At 36.6% G+C, this 26,061-nt stretch overlaps 1 protein-coding gene across 1 annotated transcript in view; it reads right to left on the reverse strand.

Annotated features, from left to right (window-relative positions):
- The window catches only part of LOC137274516 (uncharacterized), a 101,122-nt gene that overhangs the window by 36,439 nt on the left and 38,622 nt on the right, over window positions 1-26,061 (reverse strand). The window contains exons 2-3 of the mRNA XM_067807743.1: window positions 19,446-20,534; window positions 15,324-15,588 (exon numbers count right to left, since the gene is read on the reverse strand). Coding sequence (XP_067663844.1) covers window positions 15,324-15,588; window positions 19,446-20,531 — 1,351 coding nt within the window. The 5' untranslated portion in view covers window positions 20,532-20,534. The remainder of the gene's footprint in view (window positions 1-15,323; window positions 15,589-19,445; window positions 20,535-26,061) is intronic.

Here is a 26,061-nt window from a genome sequence, read left to right on the forward strand (position 1 = left end):
CTCTCTTTCCTGAACTGATATCTTGGGGTTGATGTTAAGTCACTCACAAATAACAGCAATTTTTCTTAGGAAACAAAGAAAGTTGATTTCCTGAGCAATGCGGAAGTATGGAAGCCATCAGTTCAGACAATCTTTGTCAAAAAAATAACATAAAACCAATTGTGAGATCATGACCTGGAACATGGTATTAATTATTAGCAACAATATATCTTTCTAGTGAAGAGGGAAGCACTTGCCCGCATGATCAAAACATCATAATGTAATAAAAGTTCATAGAACAACCTCATCCATGTTCTTGCAGTAATGGTTCCCCCCAAACAACATGAACTTGGCAACTGATATTCATTATTATCTCATTCAATGATCTTCAAAATGATGTCTATGTCTCACTTAGGACTCAGGAGTAGCACACAGACAGGAGAACAGTGAAGTACAAAAAGCACTGAAAATTTAGCCACATGTGTTGAGGGAAGCACCCTGTTGGGTCTAATTGAATTTGACAATATTCAAGTGTGTGTTGATACCTTATAATGGAAAAACAGAGATAAAGGAAAAAAATAAATACAAAAATGTTCAAAATGAAACCCAAGTCCTAGAAATCCATGTCTGAGCACACATAAACATGCACTTCAAAAAGGATGCGCTCAAACTAACCAGAAAGGTTACTTTTGTGAGTGAGTGAGTGAGTGAGAGTGAGCGAGCTAGCTACCTTAACACACTGTACCCATGTGAGAAATCGATCTATGGTCCTTGGTATAATAATCAAATGCTTCAAAAACCTAGCTACCCCAAAACCCTACAATATTAAAGCTGTGTTATACCTGGTGTACGGTCATGGAATGATTGTGGTCTGTGTGGCTTTTATGTTAGCCATTATGATGACATTGATGCAATTGTTGTTCTAGGTGATTCTGACCCTGGAACTGACTGTTCATTCAGGACATTACCTTCAATAATAACCATGTCATACACAACAAAAACATGTTGCAGTTCTGGTAAGATCATTATATTTTATCTCATAAAATTTCATTACAGGAACAGTTACAGGTGTTTATTCATCATGCACTTTGCCATCAGATTCAGTGTCACCGATCTAAACCAGTTACTCCTATTTTCAACTTAAAATATGTCTTTGAATAAAAAAATATTAAGTTATAAACATGCACTTGGTGCAGATTGGAGTAAATGAGATTGCATTTTCTGGTTACACTACTGCACATCTGAAGTGCTTAAAACAAAACAAGGGACTTGCATAACATTTTAAAAAAAAGGTGAAAAGAAAAAGATCACCAAAAAATATGAGAGGGTAATATAAAGTAATAAACGAACTTTTGTGATGAACATGGAAAACCATGGACATTTAACAATGAAATCTAACATGCTTCTGTTTTTGTCTTTTAAGAAAAGATCATGCCATTTCATTTCCTTAAAACAGTTTATGTAAGATACTGTTCATGACACAGTTTAAACACTAAATGTTTCTCGGACATCTTTTTTTTAAAAGTGACAAGGGTGGTAGGGCTTTTTCAAAAAAGATTCATAGAAAAAATAGTGACGAGGGAGGAACACATTTTAATATTTCTCTCTCACTAGCCTCAGAAATACAGCTTGGAAAGCTTAGCACCTGTTAATGAGTTGTAGATTCAGCCACACTCGTTCTTACGAACACTCATGCTTATAGTGGCAAGTGCATGATCGGGACGCGTCAAAGAAAAAATGATTTTCTCTAATGGCAATAAAAAATTGTTACAAGCACTAATAAAAGTGACGCACGATGCCCAAGAAACATTATATTTAGCCTTATGATATTTTTTCACAATGAAATTTCCAATCATCACTTCTTCAGCCAGTGCTACTATTAACTAGAAAGTATGCTTACTTTCATGAAAAATACACCCATTGTTGTTTTTTTTTTTAAAAACAAATCTGACAAACGATTCACCTACTCTAGTTACCTATTATGTTAATACATGGGGGGGCTGATAATTATCATATTCAGGAGTGATTTCTTCACATGAATAAGAAATTCATATACACCTGATCATCTAATTTTGAATGAGTTGTTGTAACAAAAAACATATAAGTGATATTTCAAGCACCAAATTCCATGAATGAAAAGAATTACACATTTAGGCACCAATAATTTGGTGTGTAAAGTATGATATGGACGTTTGGCCTTCAAATGTTACGAGCTGTGTCATCGCTAACTTGAAAAATACCTAACACTTCTCAAACTTCAAGAATCCAGTTCCAAAACCCTGGATCAATGAGGAACAAATCCGTAATAACAATTTATCTGGATAAACATTGTTCATAAAAAGAAATGGCCTGTGGACAATGAAATAATGCGATAATAATAATGAAATAATGTCTCTGTTAACAGACGTAAAAAGTATGATATGCTCTAAATACTAAAAAGAAAAAACATTTGTCAACCCATATTTTTAAAGATAATTTGTAACTATTCTTTCCACAAATCTGCCTGTAGCTTATCCTTTGTATCTGTAATAAATCACTAAACATTCCTCACAAACCAGTGGTGATTCCTTGTATCTGTTGAAAAGCATACAAAATTGTTTCTTTTTGAATTAAATCAATGTGTCTCTGTATTTATATTGTTCAATATTTCCAAATCCATTGCAGGGTAATTAGTGACACTGTTTGTATCTACTGACCCATGACTTCAGTTGTGCCCTCTGGCATGCTAGCAACAGGTGATTAAGCATTACAACTTCATTTTCTCTTTCTAAGGAGATCACAAAAAGAATGAATATGAAATTACTTGAATTAAACTATACTAAAATAGAGTACTTCATTAGGCAGTAGTAAAAAAAAGTGTTACTAAATATTGCAATCTCAAGCAATTTTTCCCCCCAATATCTGCCTCATTTATCAGTTTTACACAGATAATATGCAAACCAGCCAACTTGTTCACAACATACATGTTTCACAAATATTCGGGATATTGTGTGAGAGAGATTTTCTAAAATTAAAACAAAACATACCTCAAATGGTAGTCAACGGTTAGTACTGACATTTTTAGAGAAAAAAACATCCAATTTTGTGCTTTAGCAAGATCAAACACTCCTTAAATTCTTATTAAAATTTTATTTTCAAGCCCTGTGGAAAATTTATACAGAAATTAATTACTGTATACCAAAGTTAAATGTCTATCCACACTTGAGTCTATCAGCGCATGTGCATGAAAGTTGTAACATTCAAAAATCATCTTTAGTCAATTATTACCACAATAACAATAAACATATAAGTTTAATACGTTTTAGTTAACGGAGTCGTAGTAAATAGCAGTGGTCAGGCTAAAAAGAGCTATCCACACAAACCATCTGCTCTATGGCACATTAAACTCATTTTTTTCTCAGTCGTCCTAATTCCTGATAAACATGAAAAAATTAACATTCGGATCACTACTTCTGGTCGTTCAGCGATAACATGTTGTTAATATTGAAAACTGCACCCAGGCAAAAGGAGGTATTACAATATATGAAAACCGTATCCATCGACAACCCTGAGAGAGCCGAGTTTGGCTCGTTGGCATGTAGACACGTGTTACCGTGCTCGCGGATAGAATACGCATTGTTTGGTGGTCCTTCCAAAACAACGACTAATTGACACTCAGTATATATTTATTCATCTTTATGGCGACATTTGGTAGATAAGTCTACAATATATCAAATATGTACGCCTTGACAACATTATGACGATACAGTTGGCCACCTGACAAGCGAATAACAACAGGAAGCGATTGCAGAAATATATTTTTCGCCACTTCCTGGTTTGAGAAACGGGCAGACGAGAGAAAACGTCAAATTGATCTTTGAGTCAGTGAACATAGATGTTATGACTTATCGATGGCAAGGTTATGTGGGACTCCTAATGTCAGTATAGAATATTTATACATTACCTGCTTGAAGCAAAAGATCAAAGTTATTTGTTTTTCCAGTTGATGGTGAAGTCGCGGCCATCTTGCTACCGAAGAAAATAGATCCTTCCGCTGCTCAGTGTGCTAAAGCCGGAAATGAAATTGACAGGTAAAATAGTCCTTCGTTACTGGTCCGAAAAGCGGCTAATTAGGCATTGTGTTTGCAGTTGTAGTGCTGTGTAGTGACGAGCAAGTTATTTGCCTATCAAGTAAAACAAAACGAGCAATATTACTAAGCTAATAAGTAGCATCAAGCGGATGGATAATTAGTTCTATGGTGTGGAAATTGGCACCTGTAGAACACGTGGTACCATTTTCGGAATTTGTTGTCAATGTCACAGATCGGGCAAACAGATGAACTGAGTTGAGCCATTGAAATACTTTTAAGGAATCGCGAACAAAGTTCAATGTTCTTATTTTGGCTGAAAACTGCGCAACAGGTTTTAGTAAACATTTCTGAAATATTTCCTTTGAAAATAAAAGTTATGACCTAGTTTAATTTAAATTAGATTCTTTTTACTTTTGTTGTTTATTTTAAACGATAACTAAAATATTGAAAAATAAACATAACGAAATAATAGACTGGGTCATGTTTAAAACGAGATCAACAATTTTGAAGTAATTGCCATTTGTTTACATATTCTTTGTAAGGAATTGCATGTAGCATTTAAACTAATGAAAACTCATTTTATCAATGATTTACTTTCCTAAAACAAAAAATAAATACGTTATCTGTATGGTTCTAATGAAGTGGAAATATTGTATGTTTAGTAACATGAGCAGGTAATTAGATACCAGTAATGTGTCCCTTTTTCACTGATAGGTTTGCCTGACCCATATTAAAAAGCTTTATTGTTTATATTTTCATATCTTACTTCTATTTGTATTTTGTCAAGATGTCAAAAATATGTATTGCTGTATTCATGATTAAAACTGACACTGCAGCTTGGGCGAATTTAAAATGCATGGCCTTTCATCAGCTCCAGTCTGGAGTAATACAGAGTGCAGCATCACACAACAAACAAACATCTAGCTAGCTCCTGTCAGTCCTAAAACTGATTGCCATATATTTCTGTGATAACAGATCATGTAAAAGTTTGGTGTAGCTTTGATACATTTTGTTGGTCCCTTGAGTCACTTTCATTGTTTGACGAGACAGGAAATTGTTGTACATTAACATGATAGTGCTAGATCGATCACAACACAGAGGCTGCTGGTGATAGCTTATCAATACCACTGACACATTAACACTACCTCTTTGACACCACTGACTGCTTACAGAGGGATACTATTTTCATGAAAAATGATGAGTGAAAGAAGTGTTTCGTACCATATGTATATAGGATGCTTGTAGACTATAACTCCAGAGAATAGGGTTACATTGCATGTGTGAAATTTTAATGCAAGCCATTATTGCAACCTTACAATTTTCATCAGTTTTTAAGCCATCCAAGTATCTTAAATAGTTTTTACTTTACCAACACAGCTTGGTGGACAAGCAGGTGCAGGGTAAGCATTTTCTTTTTGAACGCTTCAAAATATGAATTTCAGAGTGGTTGCTAGGCCCTGAGACCCCCAGCTGATTTTCAGCTGAAATCACTTTCACCTGTTGCCATCCCAGTAAAAGAGAAGTATGAAAACATTAATTTTGTCAAGATGATTGAGAGTTGTCAGGAGTTACTAAGCACCTACACATCAATATTAATATATTTTATTTTTATTCCCTTCTTGATAGAATTGTTCTTATGTATAATATTGATATTATTTATGAAAAGAATGTTTATATTATTATGACAATATCATATGTAGTTCAACAGGTCAGTAAACTTCTACTGGACTACCTGGACAGTTTGATGTAGCCTGTAGGATATATAGATCAATAACTATTATGTTTATTTGTGTACAAATTCCTGTTGCTATGCCAATCTCTTCAGATATTTCCCCATCAACTGAAATATGTCTTTATGTGTATTGTCCTCAATGATTTTTCAAATTTCATAAAATATGTACTGGATAAAAACTGTTCCAATACAAAACTCACTGAACTAAGAATGATTGTTGGTGTGTATTTTGTGAGAAATCAACACCATTGTGTTTGGGTTTAGAGTGGTCATAAGTACAGTGAGAATGTAGGTCACCTTGATATGCCAGCTGATGACATTAGCAAAACGATAGATATGGACACTTCAGCACAGATGTCCGAACACACACTGTGTCGTGTCCAGTTTCACAATGTTAATATTATGTTCAGTGCATTCATTATCAAATATGAAAAAGAATAAATGCAACATTTCCAAATATTTTTATGAGATTTTGGACATTTCTCTTATAAGAAATATTCTGTGTGAAGTGAGTGAGAGTTAGGTTTACCACACACTCCACAACATTCCAGCTATATGGTGGCAGTCTGTAAATAGTCAAATCAGGACCATACAATCACCTGTTCAACAGCAGGAGCATCGATCTGCTGTACTGGTATTCTATGACATGTAAACCAAGTCATCAGAAGACCTGACCCCAGAACACATTAGTCGCTGCTTTCAACGAGCATGGGTTGCTGAAGATCACTTCAAGCCCTGATCTTCACAGGTTGCATGCAAAGGAACTCTCACCCTATGCAAATTTTTCCACACTGAATGATTTTGGCATGTAGTGTTGTTTTTAGTAATGCAGAGTTTGGTTCTCATCTGAGCCTTTTCTCATTTTACCTTGATTTGTATGACAAAATTCACTCCTTCGATGTAAAAGATGTAAAACTATAAAAATCATATTGGTTTGATAAACTGATAAATACAAAGCAGTGCACACACTTATGTGTAGGGTCTTAAAATGCATTCCAACATCAGAAACACTTTACATACTGCAGGACCTTTCAGTGTTTGAACTATGTTTTGATTTATAATCTTGTAGAAGAAAAAAAGAATTATCCGATTCTCCTCTCATTTTAATGCATTTTGTTGCTGAGTGAATTCACTGAACTGTGGAACAGCTAAGAACAGAATTTTCAAGTTATGATATCTAGGTGCTTTTGTTGTTGAGGTATCTGCTTCAATGAAGCAAGCTGCACTGTGGGGGAAATCTGTGTGTTTGAGACCTGGAAAGCTGGTTACATAATGGAGATGGAGTGTCAGACTGACCAATCAGATGACAGATATGATGCAGGTGCAGGACAATGAGCTCACACAAATACAGCCACTTTAAATCTTGAGTGAACAGCCAAATATGCCTGTTGTGACTTGTGACTTTTTGAAGGCTTTGAGTTGATTAATTAGTTAGATCATAATATTTGTTCATATTTAAAAAAGACCGACCAGCTGGCAGGTTAGCAATCTTGCTTCAAGGATTAGAGAAAAACTTTGTCAAACAGAAGTCTAATTATGAACTTTCATTTTACAGTTGATGCTCGACATGATTTAAGTGTTTTACAAGTGTCTCTCATGGACCCTTACCAGAGGAAGAGTGAGCGAGTTGAGTGTTAAGCTGTTTTTAGCAACATTTCAGCAATATCTCTGCAAGGGACACCAGAAATAGGCCTTCACACATTGTACCCATGTGGGTAATTGAACTCAGATCTTGGGCATGACAAGCGAGTGCTTTGACAATAAGGCTATCCCACCACCTCGTTTACATGAACACCAAACCAAAAAATAGCATAAAGATGAGCTTAGTTAATATTTGAAATGTTTTCAATTTCAAATAGATGTTTACATACGAAAAAACAAAAAAAAAGAGATCAATTCACATAAGATTACAATTACTTGGGCAAGTATACGTATATATACTGGAAATCCCTAATGTTTGCTAAAGATTGAGAGTTTCGTTTTATGAACAGAAGTCTTGGTAAATATTACTGAATTTGAGCGTGAATATATGTCCGTAACAGTGTGAGAAGATTTTGTAAGCAAGAAATAGCAAAACACAGTTTGTTTATCTTACAGTAGTGAGTGAGTGTTGTTTTACACCACTTTAGTAATATTCTGTCAAAATCACAGCGGGAGACACTAGAAATGGGCTTTACACATTGTACCCATGAGTGGAATCGAACTCAGAACTTTGACACGACAATGGGACACTTTATCCACCAGGCTACCCCACCACCCCTTATCTGAGAATTAGAATCTTTTTCAGTTAACATCATTTTAGTGTTGCACCTGTCCAGTGAAAAAGTTGCAATTAATTGTTACCTGCTAGGTGAATAATAATTAAATTGCCTTGTCACATCCCCGCTCACTCACCCACCCACCTCATGACTCACTCACTCACTCACTCACTCACACACTCACTGGTGATATATAGATGAGCTCAACTTGAAAAACATCAGGAAATGATGTCCTCATGAAAGACAAGGATCTACTATAATGGTAATTTATATCCGCAAGAGGATCTTGTGTGGGACAGCCATCCTGTGTGTGAAACATGCAGGAAGTCTGCAAAGTTTGTACGAAATTCAAGGTTAAACTAAATAGCAGGATGATCATATTTCATCCTCTGCCCTTTATTTATCTGCTGGACTCGTACCTGTCAAGGGCATAATAAATCAGGCAATGTCTTGAAAAGGTTTTATATTGTTTTGGGGTTTTTTTAACCAACACCTCGAAGTATTTGTCCTTACATGTGCTTCACGTGACCCAAGAATGGTTTATTAGACTCTTATCAAGTTAAAAAATGTGAAAGGATACTCAATTCTTTTATAACTGTAGTCAAATTATCATCGCTTTCGACAATATTCCAGCAATATCACTATAATATATAAAAGGGAATATCAGAATTGGGTTTTGTGCTTAGAACACATATGGGGAATCAAACCTGCGTCTTTAGGCACGATGAACGAACGCACTGACCTCTTAGCTACCATACCACCATTTCAGATTTAATGTAACAATATGACTGAATTCTCTAATTTAATTTGAGTAGTATAAATGGTGTTCACTCCAAGCAGAGACAGGTTGCTATGTACAGTCTTGAAGAGCCTTACCCTGTTTACAATTTACTGACCTAAAATTCATTGTAGACAATGAATAAGAAACACACACATTTTAACAGTAAGATGCCAAAAGAAAATGAATAGAGTATATTTATTAAACATTACTTTACCACACAGCCACCATTTCAAATGGCAGTGATGAAATATTGCATCTTCTTTTCATTCGCTTATTTGTCAGCCAAACGTATATCAAAGTCTCACTGGGACTAACAGGAAGACATGACGTACAGTATATGTGAGACAACATCATTCAAAGTAGTTTCTTCCTTCCACAAATTTTATCAATTTTTATAATATTTTTGCACATCCTGCTCACAATTGCCAAGAGTGATATGGACTCTAGGGGTAGCATACAGACAACAGCAAGTCCCAATGGTCCCATATATGGTCATGTACATTTGTTGGTGACCAAATCTGAGTGGTCAGTGTCACCAGCATAATCATTAACATGAGATCACACCTGCATATTTTATCTCACAGTATACCATCTAGCTGTTACTAGCATCCAATAGATACATCTATTTCAGTTGGTTGATTGTTTTGACAAATTTTTATTTCAAAATCAGCCAGTAGTAATTTGTGTTAAAACTGTCAGAATTAATACGTTTCAAAGTGGCAATGGCTGTTGGTGAAATCTTGACACAGCTTGTTGAACAAATACATTTACAGCTTCAGCACAAACCGCATGTTTGAAGAGGCAATGCAAACCAGGTTGTTGCTTGTCTTGTCTAGACTTGCTACAACGCACCAAAGCTGCGGTCAAATTTTCTGTTGTATGATCCACAGTACTGGAGCAGATACACAGCAGTGCAGTGATAGACTTTGTTGTGGGACTACCACAGCCTTAAGAACAAAACATAGTATACTAAGATGGGATACTGTAACCTTAAGATTTCGTTTAATGGTCAGAGGTCACTTGGTGAAAGCTGTCTAAAATATGTGCATAAATAATTTTAGTCAATTTCATAACATGGTGCAGGTGCTCTTACACATACTGTCATGAAGTAGGGTTTCTCAACTGAACTAGTGAGAATTGTTTCTGCTGCAGTTAGCTTATTACCATATTATATTTACACCTTTGTGTGCCTGTTCACTTTTATACCTCAGCGTGGTTATAGGCATACATATTTATGTCTGTGTCTATGCATAATTATACCTTAGTATGTTTATAAACAATTATACCTCAGTTTGTCTTTACACAATTGCACCTCAGTCTGAAGGAAGTCAGTTTGTTATAAGAGACTCGAAGCTAGTCTTGGTGAGACATTCTCACCTGTTTATAAAGAGGGACGCTATGCAGAAACACACCTGCCTGTTTCACATCCAGTTTACTAACCTTCCTTTGTGAATTAAATAGGGTTAAGCTATGAGGGAGTTCAGGAACATATTGCAACAAATTGTTGAAAATTATTCATGAATATGTTTTTGGAGTCTGGATTACATGATTTTGTTTTTGTAAATTGAGAACCGGTATTTATACGCTCTATGGATACAACATTAAAAAATCTACAGTGAAAAGTTTTCAAAAACGATTCTGACAATTGCACACTTACACAATACAATTATTTTCTTGTTACATTATTTCGTTATTTATCATTGATTTGGTATTCCTACTGGCAACAAGTTTTACCCATCTATATTGGCTATTGACTCTCTTAAAATGTTGTGGTTAATATAAAGAAATATAAAATCCAGAGTACCCTATTCATCACTTGAAATATTATATTGAATAAATTAGAAAATGTCTTATGAACAACATCCTCAAGGGAACGTGTCACCTCCATGACAGTTAGAGCCCTCGCTTACGTTTGAACACATAGAGCACGACAAGAGCATGGGAGTTTGTACACTTGTAAAGTTGTCTGAACATACTGAGAACAAACCAGCCATGAATCAGCGACCTTATTCTGTGTCACTACAAATGATTCAACTCGAAAAAATGTCACAATTAGTACAGATCTCTTATACAGTGAGAAAGTATTGTTGTAAGCCTGTGTAGTTATAAGTATTCATAGAACACACTATGTTGTCAGAATATAAGGCAGTTATGGTTGGTTGACCCCATTCATGGAGTCACACTTTCCAAGCCTGGCCATGTTTGCTGGGGTTGTCAAGATGTTGCTAAAGCCGTTCCACGTCAGGCGTATAGAGTGAGCAAATCAGGCCACGCCATGTTGTTGACACTGAACGGTTGACAGGGTAGCAGGCTACATGATACACCCAGGAATTTGTTTACATACACAGCTGTAAGAAATATACTTCTAAAAATATCAAGCGTCAATAACATTGTATCAGTTGTTGTAATATGCACCAGTAACTAATTAGGATACAAAATATTGATTGGAAAATTGATTGAAAATAATGAACTAATAAGCTTGTATGATGGTGTAAATTTATATCCAGATGCCATGTTCATTTTTGTATCTAAATGCTGAGTAAATAAACAATGTGTTTAGGTTATGTTTAAATTGTTCTCTACAAGACAAGGTTTAATTATGAACATTCTTCTGTCTTGATTCTAATTAAGGTGGTTACTTGTCAGCCATAAGAGACTGTACGTTCATGATATTTCATGAGGTGAGTGAGTTGGGTTTTGTGCCACTTCTAGCAATATTCCAGCAATAATCACAGCTGGGGACACCAGAAGTGGGATGAAAAAGTTGAACAGTAAGGTCACTGTAAGAAATGAACCATTGCCCTTATTCTCGAAACGTTCGTAGCCTTAAGAATTCATAACTTTGATCATAGCCAAGGTGCTAAGAATGGGCTGAGGAAATTTGTAGGGTTACGAACGTTTCCAGAATAGCTAACCATGTTAGAATACTGGGTGTAAAGATAAATGACAGGTGATAAAACAAATCTGAACAAAATATTTCTGCTACTGAATGTGTCCATATACTTTGTTCATCAAAATCAAAATGAAAAGAAATAGCTGTGAATTGCTCAAATGCAAAGTGAGCATAATGTTTCTACCAAATTATACCTCCTAAAATAGGAGAAAAACATACTGAAGTCAATTTTTATATGTTTCAAAACTACAAGATGCTCAGAAAACAGTAAGAGTGTTAGGTAGTCTTGTGGTTAAAGCATTCACTTGTGATGTCAAAGACCCAGGTTTGATTCCCCACATGGTTATAATGTGTTAAGCCCATTTCTGGTCTCCCCCAACCTTGATATTGCTGGGATATTGCTAAAAGTGGTGTAAAATCAAACTCCCTCACTCACTCAGAAAATAATAAAGCTTTGTTTTATTTGAGCAAAAGAATTATCATTTGGATAAACACGAAATGACAAAAACCTACATGGAAATTTCAAAACTGAAATAGGGAGTGAGCATGATTTTTGCTACTTTTTGTGATATGCCAACAATATGACAGCAGGGAACCCCAGAAATGGGCTTCACACATTACTGGGAATCAAGCGTGGGTCTTCAGCATGAGAAGCAAACTCTTTAACAACTTGGCTACCCAACTCAGTTTGAAATAAGCAACCAAACTGGACTGGTTTAAGTATTTTAACATAAATAGCCACCAGGAAAAATAGAATCCACTACCTTGTCGATTTATAATAGACAAAGGTGTTCAATTGAGAAATTGATTATTTAAGCAACAATTAATGATAAAAAATTCTTATAATGTAGGTTTCAATTAAGATTGTGGTATATCAGTGGTAAAAAATATTTACCAACACCGTCTTGTTATAATCTTCGCACAGTGTCATATGCAAAAGAATGTCACAGCTTATGCCTCATGGCAATATATTCAAGGCACCTGTTAACATGCTTTGATATACAATTCTGACTCACATCAGTCTCACATCTGATTATGTAAACTTTAAGGTATACACAGTGCAAAAGTGGTGTTATCTAGTCTGCTAATATCTTGGACTGGTTTCAAGATCGATGTGAATATTTCTACAATGTTATATATCTGGATGGCATTTTCATTGATTTGCACTGAGATTGATATTTTTAAAACTAACATTAAAGAGCAGCCTTGCTTTTGTTCTTGGTGCTATGAATTAAACATGAGTATATTTGTCATGTCATGTTCCAGTGGAATCAGGTATTCTTTTGATTGAGAGGTGCAAGGGAGATAACTCTTCTTTGTAGGCTGAAGTTTGGCCCGGTTACCTGTATGGCATCATAAATTGACTACTTACTGTCCTTATAATGTCGCCAATATTTTCAAGTAGAAATATTCATAATTTCATACATAAGTTAGTTCAAGACATGCATACGATTCCTGTATTTAATCAGTATGTTTAGAACTCAACAGAAATATTGACACACTTGCCGAAATTACAGCATTTAAGTATTTTACACAGTTGTTCTGTTGACATTGATGGACTTTTCAAAATTTTCATGCATACTTGACATATATCACTCAAAATGTATCTGGTAATGGTAAGTATATGGATATATAACACAGAAATGTGCAGCTTGCCATGAAAGTCTGACTGTACACCTTTAATCAGTCTGTAGATTTGTTGGTATCATATATGTATTTTTAATGGTTTTGATATACAGATTGAGGGTGTTATTATTTGAAAACTCAAGCATGTTGTGACGTCAATGCAAAAACAATTCACCATTGGGATCTCATGTGTGATACATTTCTTTAGTGGATGAAGTGCTGTAAAATAACTTCTCAAAAACTCTGCCTTGCTGAAATGAATGAATGAATGAGTTTAGTTATTATGAGGCTTTTAGCAATTTCACAGAGAAGTGGACCTGGGGTGGGGTGTAAGCAAAACAAACAGAAATGGGCTTCACACACTGTACAAATGTAAGGGATCACATACAGATATTTGGTGTTAACCACAAGGCCATCCAAATGCCCTACTGAAGTAGAAAGTCAGGACATGACTGAAAGGAAATGAAGCAATGGTAATTACGTAGAGGATTAACTGTTTTTGATTGGTAACAGTATCACAAATTAAACTGATTAAATGAGGATTGTCTCCCTTGTTCTGCTTTAATGTGGTGGATACATAGGTAGGTAGGGTTTTAGGGTCATCATGGGCCTGAGATGATTATATGTGCCTGAGTCCATTTGATGTTTTAACGTTTTGGGCAAAAATGTCTCACATTTGGTACCTGGGGGCACTAAATTTTGAAGCAGCAAATATTTTACACAAAAAATGTGGTAATATGACTGCAAAGGAAATGTTACTACTGAAATACAATCTGCAGGAACAAATGAATGAACGCAGAGAAAATAATCACTGAATGAGCACTTTCATCTTCCATTGTGTTTGTTGGTGATTTGCACATGTACTGCATCATGCCATTTATGACTGAATGGTCCTGCCTACTTGAACATTCACCAACACAACCATAACCTTTCATTAGGATCTATATTTCTCTGTGGTGTAGGAGATAAAGCATTTGAATGCAGAGCAGAAGGTATATTATTTTATTCCCTGGCCATATCATACCAGATGGTGAATTAAAGGGATAAAGCAAGATTCCTCTGTTTGAAATTGGTATATACCAGGGTTGTGTATCCATGTCAAACTTCAGCATGGTCTCACTCTCCATCATCAGTGGACCAGCACAAAATAGCTACACATATGTGCATGAATGGTTTAAACCTGTTTCACCTCACCTCTGTTCTCGTCCAAGGATATTAGCTTTATGGCATATATTTTCACAATTTTTGAATACGTACGCTGTAAATAACCCAGATTTTATTGTATAGTTTTAAATACTCAGTGTCATGGTACTTGAGTAACAGTAAATCAGAGTTTCATGGGTCAGTGCTCACGAGGACAATCACTGGATTGTCTGTTGTGGATTAACAGTAAGAAAACAAGCATACATGATGTATGGAGAGAATCTTTTCTTCATGAACTCAACAAGTTGAACCAGTTCAACATATGGGGATGAAGTTCAACTGTATGAAGAGATGAGACAGCTAGATAAGAAAATCTAAACATTAGATGATACAAATATGTGTTGGGTGTATGGGCTACAGGTGACTTTTCTAAAGATATAAGAAAATATATCCAAAACTGTTCAGATGAAATATTACGCAAGTCAGCTGTGTTGATCAGAGAATTCATTTTTAAATACAAATTACATAGTCCATTGGATAAATGTTTATCCAATGGTCAAGCTGTGTTGACCAATAAGAGTTACAGCCCTTCCATTTGACATGTCCAGTTGCGCTGTTGTTTTCACAGGACAATGATGTATGAGCATCCAGAGTAATAAATTCAAGTATGTTCATTTGATGATAATTCTTTTTCTATCACAATTGTAAAACAAAGCTAATTCAGTTTCATTAATTCATTACCACAACTAAAGAATATCAAGTGCTTTGGAAAATTTTGGTACCAAAAGGGATTCTTATGTTGTTGGCAGAGACGAAGTGTTAGCACGAAGCCAAGTCTCACCTTTGTGGCGATACCTGCTCATTCGTCGCCTGTGGAAGGAACGTTTCCGGTGCTCGGCGACCCCAGAGTCAGCACTGTCAGAATCGGTGTCTGAGATGATCTTCTCATTGACTTCCAGTCTCAGACTCCGGTAGAACTGCTGACATTGCATCTGGTGACTGTCGTCCGTGTCAAATTCATCGGAGTCGGGTACGTGCAGACGTTCACTGAGCAACTTAATAAAATCACGTGGTTGTCGTTCCACTATCACAGACGGGCCACTCTCCTGTGATGAAGGAAAATATGTCATCTGGAATCTAAGTATACAAGTCTCTGTATCCAGACACTTTAACATTTTTCCAAATTTATCAATCATTTTCTAAGGAGGTTCTTTAATAATTTATACAAGGGAATATTAATGTCTTCATGTGCAACATTACTGTATTCAGTGTGGAATATAACAGTATATAGTTATACAGTGAAAGCTGTCACAACCCGCATCTGTCCAATAAAGCAAGTTGTCAACACTGGCATATAATCTATAAACCCATCAGTGGCTTGTACATTTATCATCAGCTCCATAATCCGGCACATTGTCTAAACTGAATTATTTCTTCAGTAACAATGAGTGTTGGGTTAGACAGTTTCCACTGTAACTCAGTGTTTCAAAGAAAGAACAGTACGTTTGTGAGTGATTTGGGTTAATTGCCACAGTATTTCTGTCAGTTAACATCCAGCAAAAACGGTATATCCCAGTCAGCTAGAGTGCAAAATAGTTTCCATATTGTGCTAACCATTTGGGCTAGCTATGCCTGAAAGATACAAGCCCAAAAAATAATTCACGAGCCAGAAATTTGAATGTTGACCCAGATTTCACCATTAAGCTGCTATTATCATGAAAATTTTATCAGGCCATAGTCTTGCATGATTTAAAAGTTAATTAGAACTTAACAAATCAAAGAGAATGACATATTTACCAAATGACCCCATGAAAATTCATTCCCCAGTTGGGGAACTGACTGTGGAGATTTACTGGCCTGACTGAATTTTTACTAGCCACAGGCTACCTGGCGAGTGGCTCTTTCGCACACTGCTGTCACCTATGTGTAACATTCACCTGACAATACAAGGATCATAAATGGGGAAACTTGTAACAAAATGAATGGTGCCATGAAAAGATCATGATGAAAGTTTATAACGTGAACAGATACAAAGTGACTAACATGCTAAGCATGTCATACATGAAACAAATACACTTAATACAGCCCATGTATATCTAGATTACCATAGCTTCAGGAAGAAAGTCAGTGGACTCCTTTTAAATATATATTATGAATATTCCTTAGCAACCATTCCTCCGTATTAGGGGCGGTGGGGTAGCGTAGTGGTTAAGGTGTTCGCTCATCATGCCGAAGACCCGGGTTCGATTCCCCACATGGGTACAATGTGTGAAGCCCATTTTCTGGTGTCCCCCGCTGTGATCTTGCTGGAATATTGCTAAAAGCGGCGTAAAACTTAACTCACTCACTCACTCCTCTGTATTATATGTTCACTTCAGAGACTAGCTGATTAATCTAGTTGAAATTTAAACTCATTTACAAACTGCAGAATGACATGCCCAAACGAAAGCCTGTGTGAAGAGTAAAACATGCCTATTAAGTCCAATGAATTAGATTAAATTCTGTTCAGTTTTCTTAGGGATCACCAACAAAACTCTCGGCTTCATAGTTCCTGCATTGAAAAAGTGACTTAAAGCTGCACTTTTTCGCAAAATTCCTTCATTAGCAGGGAGCAGGGGGCAGCTAAAATGCTATTACCACATGGCTTTCAAAGGCCAAACAGCTTCAAAATTTTCAAAAAAAACCCAAAACAATGTAAATCTACTTTTCGTAAAAATATCAGATCTATGGGGATCTTACAGGATATAAAGTTGAAAAAATACAGTAATGGTTTTATTCCTTACAATGATACAGTGTTCATGCTCTTCAAAAGAGCTGTTTAACAATGTGTCAACAAAACTATGGAGGCATGTTTGTGCCAAATTCTTAAATAATAAATATCACCTACATTGATGCTACTCTCATCTACTTACACAAAACTCACATAAAATAATAATGAAAATAATGTGTTCATTTAGAGCACCAACTCAGCACCAGTACATTATTACCTTGGATAACCTAAGCTGCCTGTTAGGCACTAAGTGAGTGAGTGAGTAAGTGAGTTTAGTTTTATGCCCCACTCAGCAATATTCTAGCTATATGACAGCGGGCTATGCACTGGGTACCCACAATGTATGCTGTCCACAACAAAGTGTCATCTACTATCAAGTATGTTACTGTCTGATAAACGATAATAACAGTCATACTAAATGAAATGAGCTTTAATGATTACTTCCCCTAAAAACGAACCACAATTTACTCAAAAGTCATGAACCCAAATTAGAAGATTGTTGGCAGTTAGTACCTGTTTGTGTTTAGCAGTGTCTTTGTGTCTGTAACAAAGTGGGTCCTTAAAAGGAGGTGTCTATCCATACATGAAAGCCTCTTGCTAACTTGACAGTCTGAGTCACATGTGAGATGACTTAAAAAAAAGTGTACGAGCATGCATTCATATTTAGCAGTAACTTGAATTCATGTGAGCAGTGATACGTAGACATATATACATTATCACAAGATTTCCATGATATAAAATATGATGAACATCTTACAAAATATTCACAAGCAGAAACAGCTTGACAGCTTTTGTTAAAGGGAGATAACCCTGCTGACCATATTGCGGTAAAATGGCTGAAACACTTTCTTTTGGCTCTGTCCAGTGACTGCTGCTTGTTTTGAAACATAACCACCAGACACAATATACCCATAAGATCATCTGGAAGTTACACTCAGTATACTGTTTGTGTAAATGAAACAAAATAATTATCACAATTCTGTTTCTCCACAAAACATAATTATGTCAGTGTGTGTTTGTTGTTAAATTCTGCACCAGCAAATAAGAGGTATTACCAGAGACCATATAATAGATGGTCTCTGGTATTACATACCACTGATCAGTATTGTTAGAAATGATACATGACACATGATCCATTGATCATTACTACCTAATTCATTATGCTGCCTCTTGTGAGTGAGTTAGATTTTTAACCGTTTTTAGCAATATTCCAGCAATATCACAGCAGCGAACACCAGAACACCAGAATTGGCTTCACACATTGTACCCATTTGGGAAATCGAACCTGGGTCCTTAGCCTGATGACAAACGCTTAAACCATTAGGCTTCTAGTCTACCCTGCCTCAAGTGACCAGCATGTATGTTACAAGTCTTATGTGAAGCACCTATCTCCCAAACAACGTCTATAGAGTTTAAAACAACAATTGTCTGTCTTTGTGAAGCATATAGTCTCCCCAAAACATCTTATCCTGTCACTATTATCGAAACCACTTAGAATTGGTCTTCAGGGACCCACACTTAGAGGTAAGTAACGTGATCTTGCGGTCAGGCCTTTCTGAATTGGTTGACACATGACATCTTATCCCATTCCCGTGGACAGATGTTCATGCTGCTGATCCTGGATTGTCTGGTCAAGACTCGATTATTTACAGACTGCCGCCATATAGCTGGAATATTGCTGAATGTGGTCTAAAACAACAAACAATGGTGGATCAATTTTTTACTTTTTACAGATCAGAATACTGACACAGGTTAGGTTCTAGTTTTCACCTTTCTACCAGTTTGCTCAAGCATAAATATATATTAATTAACCTATGCAAATATTTTACACATTTCAGAAAATATGGAAGTAATACATGAATTCTTAGCTTGTGTTGGTAAGGATGTCTGTATTCTTGCACATCTTTGAAATAATTCAATTTATTTTGTATTTTATTTGAATTCTGATAAACATATACAGAGATCATATGGTCTCTGATATTTCTTATAAATTTAACTTGGAATAAGATTATCTCCCTTGGATCAAACATTTGTCCTGTAAATAGTGACTCTTTTTCAGTATTACATCTATTCTGACAAGATCCTGAACAATACATTAAAACAATGGAGTTCACAATCAATTTTTTCACTATCAAAATAAAATAATCTGTCCTAAACCAGCTTATATAAACTAAACTAAAGGGCCAGACTCACCACAGATGAGGCAGGAATATCACAGAGGCTGGAGGGGAATGTATCAGACAGTTTCACTGGTCCACTGTCAGCAATATTGTCACAAACGATTGGCTGATTGTCAAAGGCACTGTCAGTGTGCATCACAGAATGAGTAACTGATTGGTCCAAGTATGAAATGGAATGTTGATCCTTGAAAGAGTCATCCAAAGCACTATCGGTTGAGGACAATCGGCCATTTCTGCTATCAACGAAATTATTATGCTTTTCCACATATTCACAATCTGACATTGAAATACCGCTGTCATTGCGTTGCTTTGAGTCACCTTTATTATCACAGCTATTGTCAAAAGTGCATGCCATTGGTTCTTCATCATTAATATCCTTTGTTCCATTGGACAACATTGGACTCTTGCCAACATTTCTATTCAAGTATGATGTCATATCAACATCATTATTATGGCTTGTCAAAGGCACTGGGGAATCAGAAGACACTCTTTGTTTTATATCCTTATCTGTACAGAAAAATGGCATTGTAAACATATTGCAATCCTTGTTTGTTTCAGGAAAATCAAAATCATCCGAATTCTGGTGCAAGGCATTATTACTTTGAGCAGACGGCTCTGATAAGTCTCTCCACTGTATGACATCATTCACTCTCTCAAAGGCACCGCTAGTTCCAGGCATGAGAAAATCTTCATCAACTTTCCCAGTAATGTCACTGCTATTTGAAGATGGTACTGTTAAAAGATCAGCAGAACTGCTTGTTCCAGGAACAGTGAAATTATCAATTTTGTGGTGTGTGGTGTCATCAGTTCCATTCGAGAAAACAGTAAACATATCATGTCCTGGCAGTGTGGAATCTTTGTTGCGCTGTTTGTGGTTATTGCTACATGTGGAGGATGCTACGAAAACGCTGCAGGCACTGCTGGTTTGAGGTACAAGGAGGTTGTCACCGACGAGATGATGTATGACGTTTGATGACTTCTTGCGTCTATCACAAACACGACTGGTCATACCCCTTGGTATGACATCATCGCCCCCAGTGGATGACGTCATATCCATGCTGTCAGCACCTCTGCAACCCAGTGTTGCAACATCGACCATTGTCTGAAACAGCAAATTCATATTTGTAAATATCGCTGAAAGAATAACAGTTTAGTGTTTGTTGTTTCATGCCACTCTGAGCAATATTCCTGGGGCTCCTTTCACAAAGCAAACTTTAGTAAGGTTAACCTTAACTCCCATTCTTTAACACTTTTACCTTACGATAACCTTAGTGCTTTGTGAAAGGCATTCCAGGCCTATGACAATGGTCAACAAATCACAAGTCTGGAGCACATTCCTTCGAATGGCATCAGGAGCACAACCTAAGATATTGGGACAAATCATCCAAAGCATCTAATCCTAGTAGTTGCTTCTTATGACAAGCACAGGCTGACATTATGGAATATTGCTAAGTGCTGTGTTAACAAAGCAATAAAGACAAGCTCAGGTAGCTGTGACTTGGAATCTTTATGTGAACACAACATATTTGATTAAAAACAAAGTTCTTCTGTGTGTCATTTCCTATGTTAGTTAATTGATCTACCCATGTATACACTACAATTATATAAAATGACAATTTCATTTTGTTCAGGTGAGGGCAGATTCCATCAGCTCATACAGTTAACATTATTTGTTCAGTCGTCTGTTGTGAATATAATTTGGGGGACTTAGAAGTTCTACACATACTGAGGCAAACATTATGGATACCAATTCTGTATAATGATTAACGCATGCCACATTCCTAATAACTTGACATCCATAACCTTTGGCTGTTTAACTAGAAAATAGTCCATAGAAGAGTCAGATAGCAAGCTCTTGTGGTTCAAATCCCTGATAATGGCTGGTTTGTCAGCACCAAACCGTTGTCTGCCAGTCGGAGTGTAGCCATCTACAACATGCATCACAGGCCAGAACAAAAATATGTCCATTTCTGGTTACCTAACCAACCTTATCCTAACACACCTAACCTGCACACTAAACCTTTTCTTAACCAAGGCAAAAATCATGACTGGAGTGCATATCAACTCATTATTTGCATCCAAATCGAGTATGAAATCTTCATGTTTTTCAGTGTACATAGGGCTAAAATGGCTTGAACTGAATTGGCACAGTGGGCTCTCACTGACAACACCTGCAAATACATAACATGAAGACTGATTTGATAGGAAAATCTTTCAATGTTTCATCACAAGGAATTCTTACAACATGATATGGTATCCTTGACAACATTCATAGCTGCAAAGAAAAGATAAAATCACCTACCCTATTTTTAACAAGCATGCAATAGCAAATAGACGTTTATTTTGGGGCCCTAGCACTTCCTCACAAGGAACCCTTTGATAAAACAAGGATGCAGTTCACAGAGGCAGACGAGAACTGAGCTATTTGGCAGCAACTGCAATTTCACTCAGTTCATTCAAACACCTCCTAGTTTGTCTGCCATCTTACATTCTGTGACATAGATCAACAGGTAAATACAAGCATTAACCTGATTACTCTATTCAAGGGACCCTCTTATTCATTTTTAGGTAGTTAATTTGATGTGCCATGCTAGTTTAATAGACTGGCATATCAGGAGATTGTTTCTGATGGACATCCTTAATAACTATCTATTACTGACTTTGGTAGCATGCACCTCATCGCTCTTCCTAACGTCCAAACTAGCCATTTCAGAATTCTTGAATCCACCTGTACAACCCATGCCATGTATACTATTCCATGAACATGACAGACTATTGGGATATGACATATTCTGAAAACCAGGTAGCTGACGAATCACACATCCATGTATTGATTCCCATCGCACATCTGTCTCCAAGGACAACAAATCACAGAATGCAGCAGCCACACCCCTTCGCAGTAGCCGCCCCCACTCAGGGAGTGAGGCTGTATAGTGCTAAACCCTACTAATCAACATGTCCTAATTGCCTTCCTGGAACATGTCGGGGTCTGTCTCTCTTATCTGCATGTTCTTGCTTGGCTGACCCAGTCAGGGAACAACAAAGTGATAAAATCACTGTGCACACTATGCATTGCACTGGGAGACATTGGGAACAGGACAATATGAGATTTAAGTGAACACATACATTCTCTTGTGTGGATTACTAAACACTATATTGTCAGTACGTTTGAATATGGCTCTATGTCCCTAGTTATGTTAGTTCATTTTGGTGTCATTTTCACTTCATTATTAATTATGTTTGTTAATAAAACAGAACTTTTTCAATTACGATTTTAATGTACTGACATTTATCTGGAATGAAGATGAAATTTTTATCCTTTTTAAAGATTGTTTTAATGATTAAAAGACTTGATTAACTTCAAAATTATATTCTGTTTAACAATCTTTGCATTAATTGTTAATGAAATGTTGGATTGAAGTGTCTAGTTATCATCATATACTATTAAGGGGAAAATTTTGAGTTTTTTTTTGACCTAGATACATGGGAATCAATCAAATCTCAGGTGAGTCGTGAGAAGAGGTGTGTTATGCACACAACCACAAGACTGATCAGTCTCAAGTAAGTTTGTGTCAACATAATGATTATTTCATGGAGCGAGTGAGTGAGTGAAAGATTATTTTTTTACACATCAACAATCTTACAGCTAGTCAGGATGTGTTATGTAATTAAGCCCCTTCCAATAAGCACACTCTCAATGTTAAGTTGTAAGAGTTAACGATGTTTGTAGTGTCCTAATGCTTCATATTGCCAAGTTTAATGGCTGAATTCAACCGTCAACGCTAAATTTAACAGTATTAGAATTCCAAATGAGACGTACGTAACTCTAATGCTGTGATACTCCTGCATTTAAAAAAAAATATATTTATTTAATCTTAAAACTAAACTTAATAGACAACCTGATAAAATTTAGAATGTCTTAATGTTTGGTTCTGATTCAGTATCTGTTGATTGTAGATTAAGCTAAATATTGCTTGGATAAGTCAGTCTGATAACTATGGTTCTTTGTTAAATTAACATGTTCATTGTATTTTCAGTTGTATTGATGTACACATATTCACCACAATCTACAACACTGTGTGCAGTATGAAACAACCAGAAACTGAAATGGAAGCGGAAATCGGAGATAAAGACCAACCTTGTACAGTGAATATCAATGATAACAATAACAATAGCTGGATAATAATTAAAGTTAGCGTGATACTAATGTTCAGAAATCACTACGTTGCTTCACAATATGCAACTCGATCACCCCTCTTAGGCAACCTGTGGTTATCAATACTCTGAACCTTATAAACACACAACCTTCACCTTGAATATGACTATCTTGGATACATACCAAGTATCATACGCCCCAATCTACAGGTAGTGAGTAAGTTGTGTTTGTCACTACTGTATGCCCATTATATTGTGCCATGTCAGCGTCATTCCTGTCCTGCCTCAGATTCTTACTTCATGGGTGAAACCCACTAAATGTGCTTGGTAATGACATAAATTAGCCAAACTAGGATTCGAACCCAGGAACACAGGTCACATGTACGTCCAAAGTAGCTCCATAAGCTCCTACAGTATATAATAGGTTCCCAGTAACCAGTGCTGGTGAGTGAGTGAGTGAGTGAGTGTAGTTTTATGCTGCTTTTCGCATTATTACAGCAATATCATGGCATGGGACACTAGAATTAGGCTTCACACATTCTATCCATGATGGGAATCAAACCTCACTAGGCTACCCCACCATGCTGGTCGTTTAAGAAAGACATGATGACAATGTATTTGAAGGTCAAGTTTAATGACATGGTTGAATGTCAAACCTGCACATGTGTCATCAGAAGATGACATATACACCCGGCCCCCAACATAGGACACATCATCTGACAGTTACTTGATGTTTTCTTAGATTAAGTTTGAATTGTTTCGATGGAAGTCATGAAAAATATAAATGCCATATTTATGTAAACAGCAAAAGGCACCACTTCAAGATCTGTCTAATACATCTGCCAAGATCTGTTGAAAGATATGAAATGGTTTTCGAGTTGTGCTCTGGAAACGAAGCCTATCCATCCATGTTGAGACAAAGTCAGAAGTGTTTCAGTGGAAACCGGGAAAAATAAAAATGCCAAAACATTGTAAATAGCAAAAGGCACCACTTTGTGGTCGGCCACAAATATCTGCCAAGTTTTGCTGTAAGATATTAAACAGTTTTCGAGTTGTGCTCCGAAAATGAAGCCCATCCCTCCATTATATCCATTGTTGAATCCCAGACACCACAGAAACTGGGATGAACATGCAAAAGCATGGTGCATCAATGCTGGACATAATGTTAACGTTACCTTTCATGATCAGATTCAGATTCAGATCGACAGTCTGCTTTTACTATATACATGTGGCTAGCGACCAGGTGGAAGTGACAACAATGATTCCTACCGGGCACTGAGCGACACAGGGAACAAATCATTAATCTACAACATGTGCTGACATTATCTATGTGTGGAACAATAATCAATATACAGACACCCTGAAGGCACCTGAGCTGACTGGCATCAGAGGACATATAGTACAGCATGGACTCACTACAGTCCACATATAGTACAGCATGGACTTACTACAGTCCACACATAGTACAGAATGGCCTTTACTACAGTCCACATGGAGTACAGCATGGACCTTGTTACAGTACACGTAGAGCACAGCATGGATCTTACTACAGTCCACATATAGTACAGCATGGACTTTAGTACAGTCAGAGACCATATATCAGTATATGGTCTCTGCTACAGTCCACATGGAATACAGCATGGACTTACTACAGTACACATATAGTACAGCATGGACTTACTACAGTCCACATATAGTACAGCATGGACTTTACTACAGTACACATATAGTACAGCATGGACTTACTACAGTCCACATATAGTACAGCATGGACTTACTACAGTCCACATATAGTACAGCATGGACTTACTACAGTCCACATATAGTACAGCATGGACTTACTACAGTCCACATACAGTACAGCATGGACCTTACTACAGTGCACATATAGTACAGCATGGACTCTACTACAGTCCACATATAGTACAGCATAGACTTACTACAGTACACATATAGTACAGCATGGACTTACTACAGTCCACATATAGTACAGCATGGACTTACTACAGTCCACATATAGTACAGCATGGACTTCACTACAGTCCACATATAGTACAGCATGGACTTACTACAGTCCACATATAGTACAGCATGGACTTACTACAGTCCACACATAGTACAGAATGGACTTACTACAGTCCACATATAGTACAGCATGGACTTACTACAATCCACATACAGTACAGCATGGACCTTACTACAGTCCACATATAGTACAGCATAGACTTACTACAGTCCACATATAGTACAGCATGGACTTACTACAGTCCACATATAGTACAGCATGGACTTACTACAGTCCACATATAGTACAGCATGGACCTTACTACAGTCCACATATAGTACAGCATGGACTTACTACAGTCCACATATAGTACAGCATGGACTTTACTACAGTACACATATAGTACAGCATAGACTTACTACAGTCCACATATAGTACAGCATGGACTTTACTACAGTCCACATATAGT

This window comes from Haliotis asinina, chromosome 2 (genome assembly GCF_037392515.1).
Source record: "Haliotis asinina isolate JCU_RB_2024 chromosome 2, JCU_Hal_asi_v2, whole genome shotgun sequence".
Lineage (NCBI taxonomy): Eukaryota > Metazoa > Mollusca > Gastropoda > Lepetellida > Haliotidae > Haliotis > Haliotis asinina.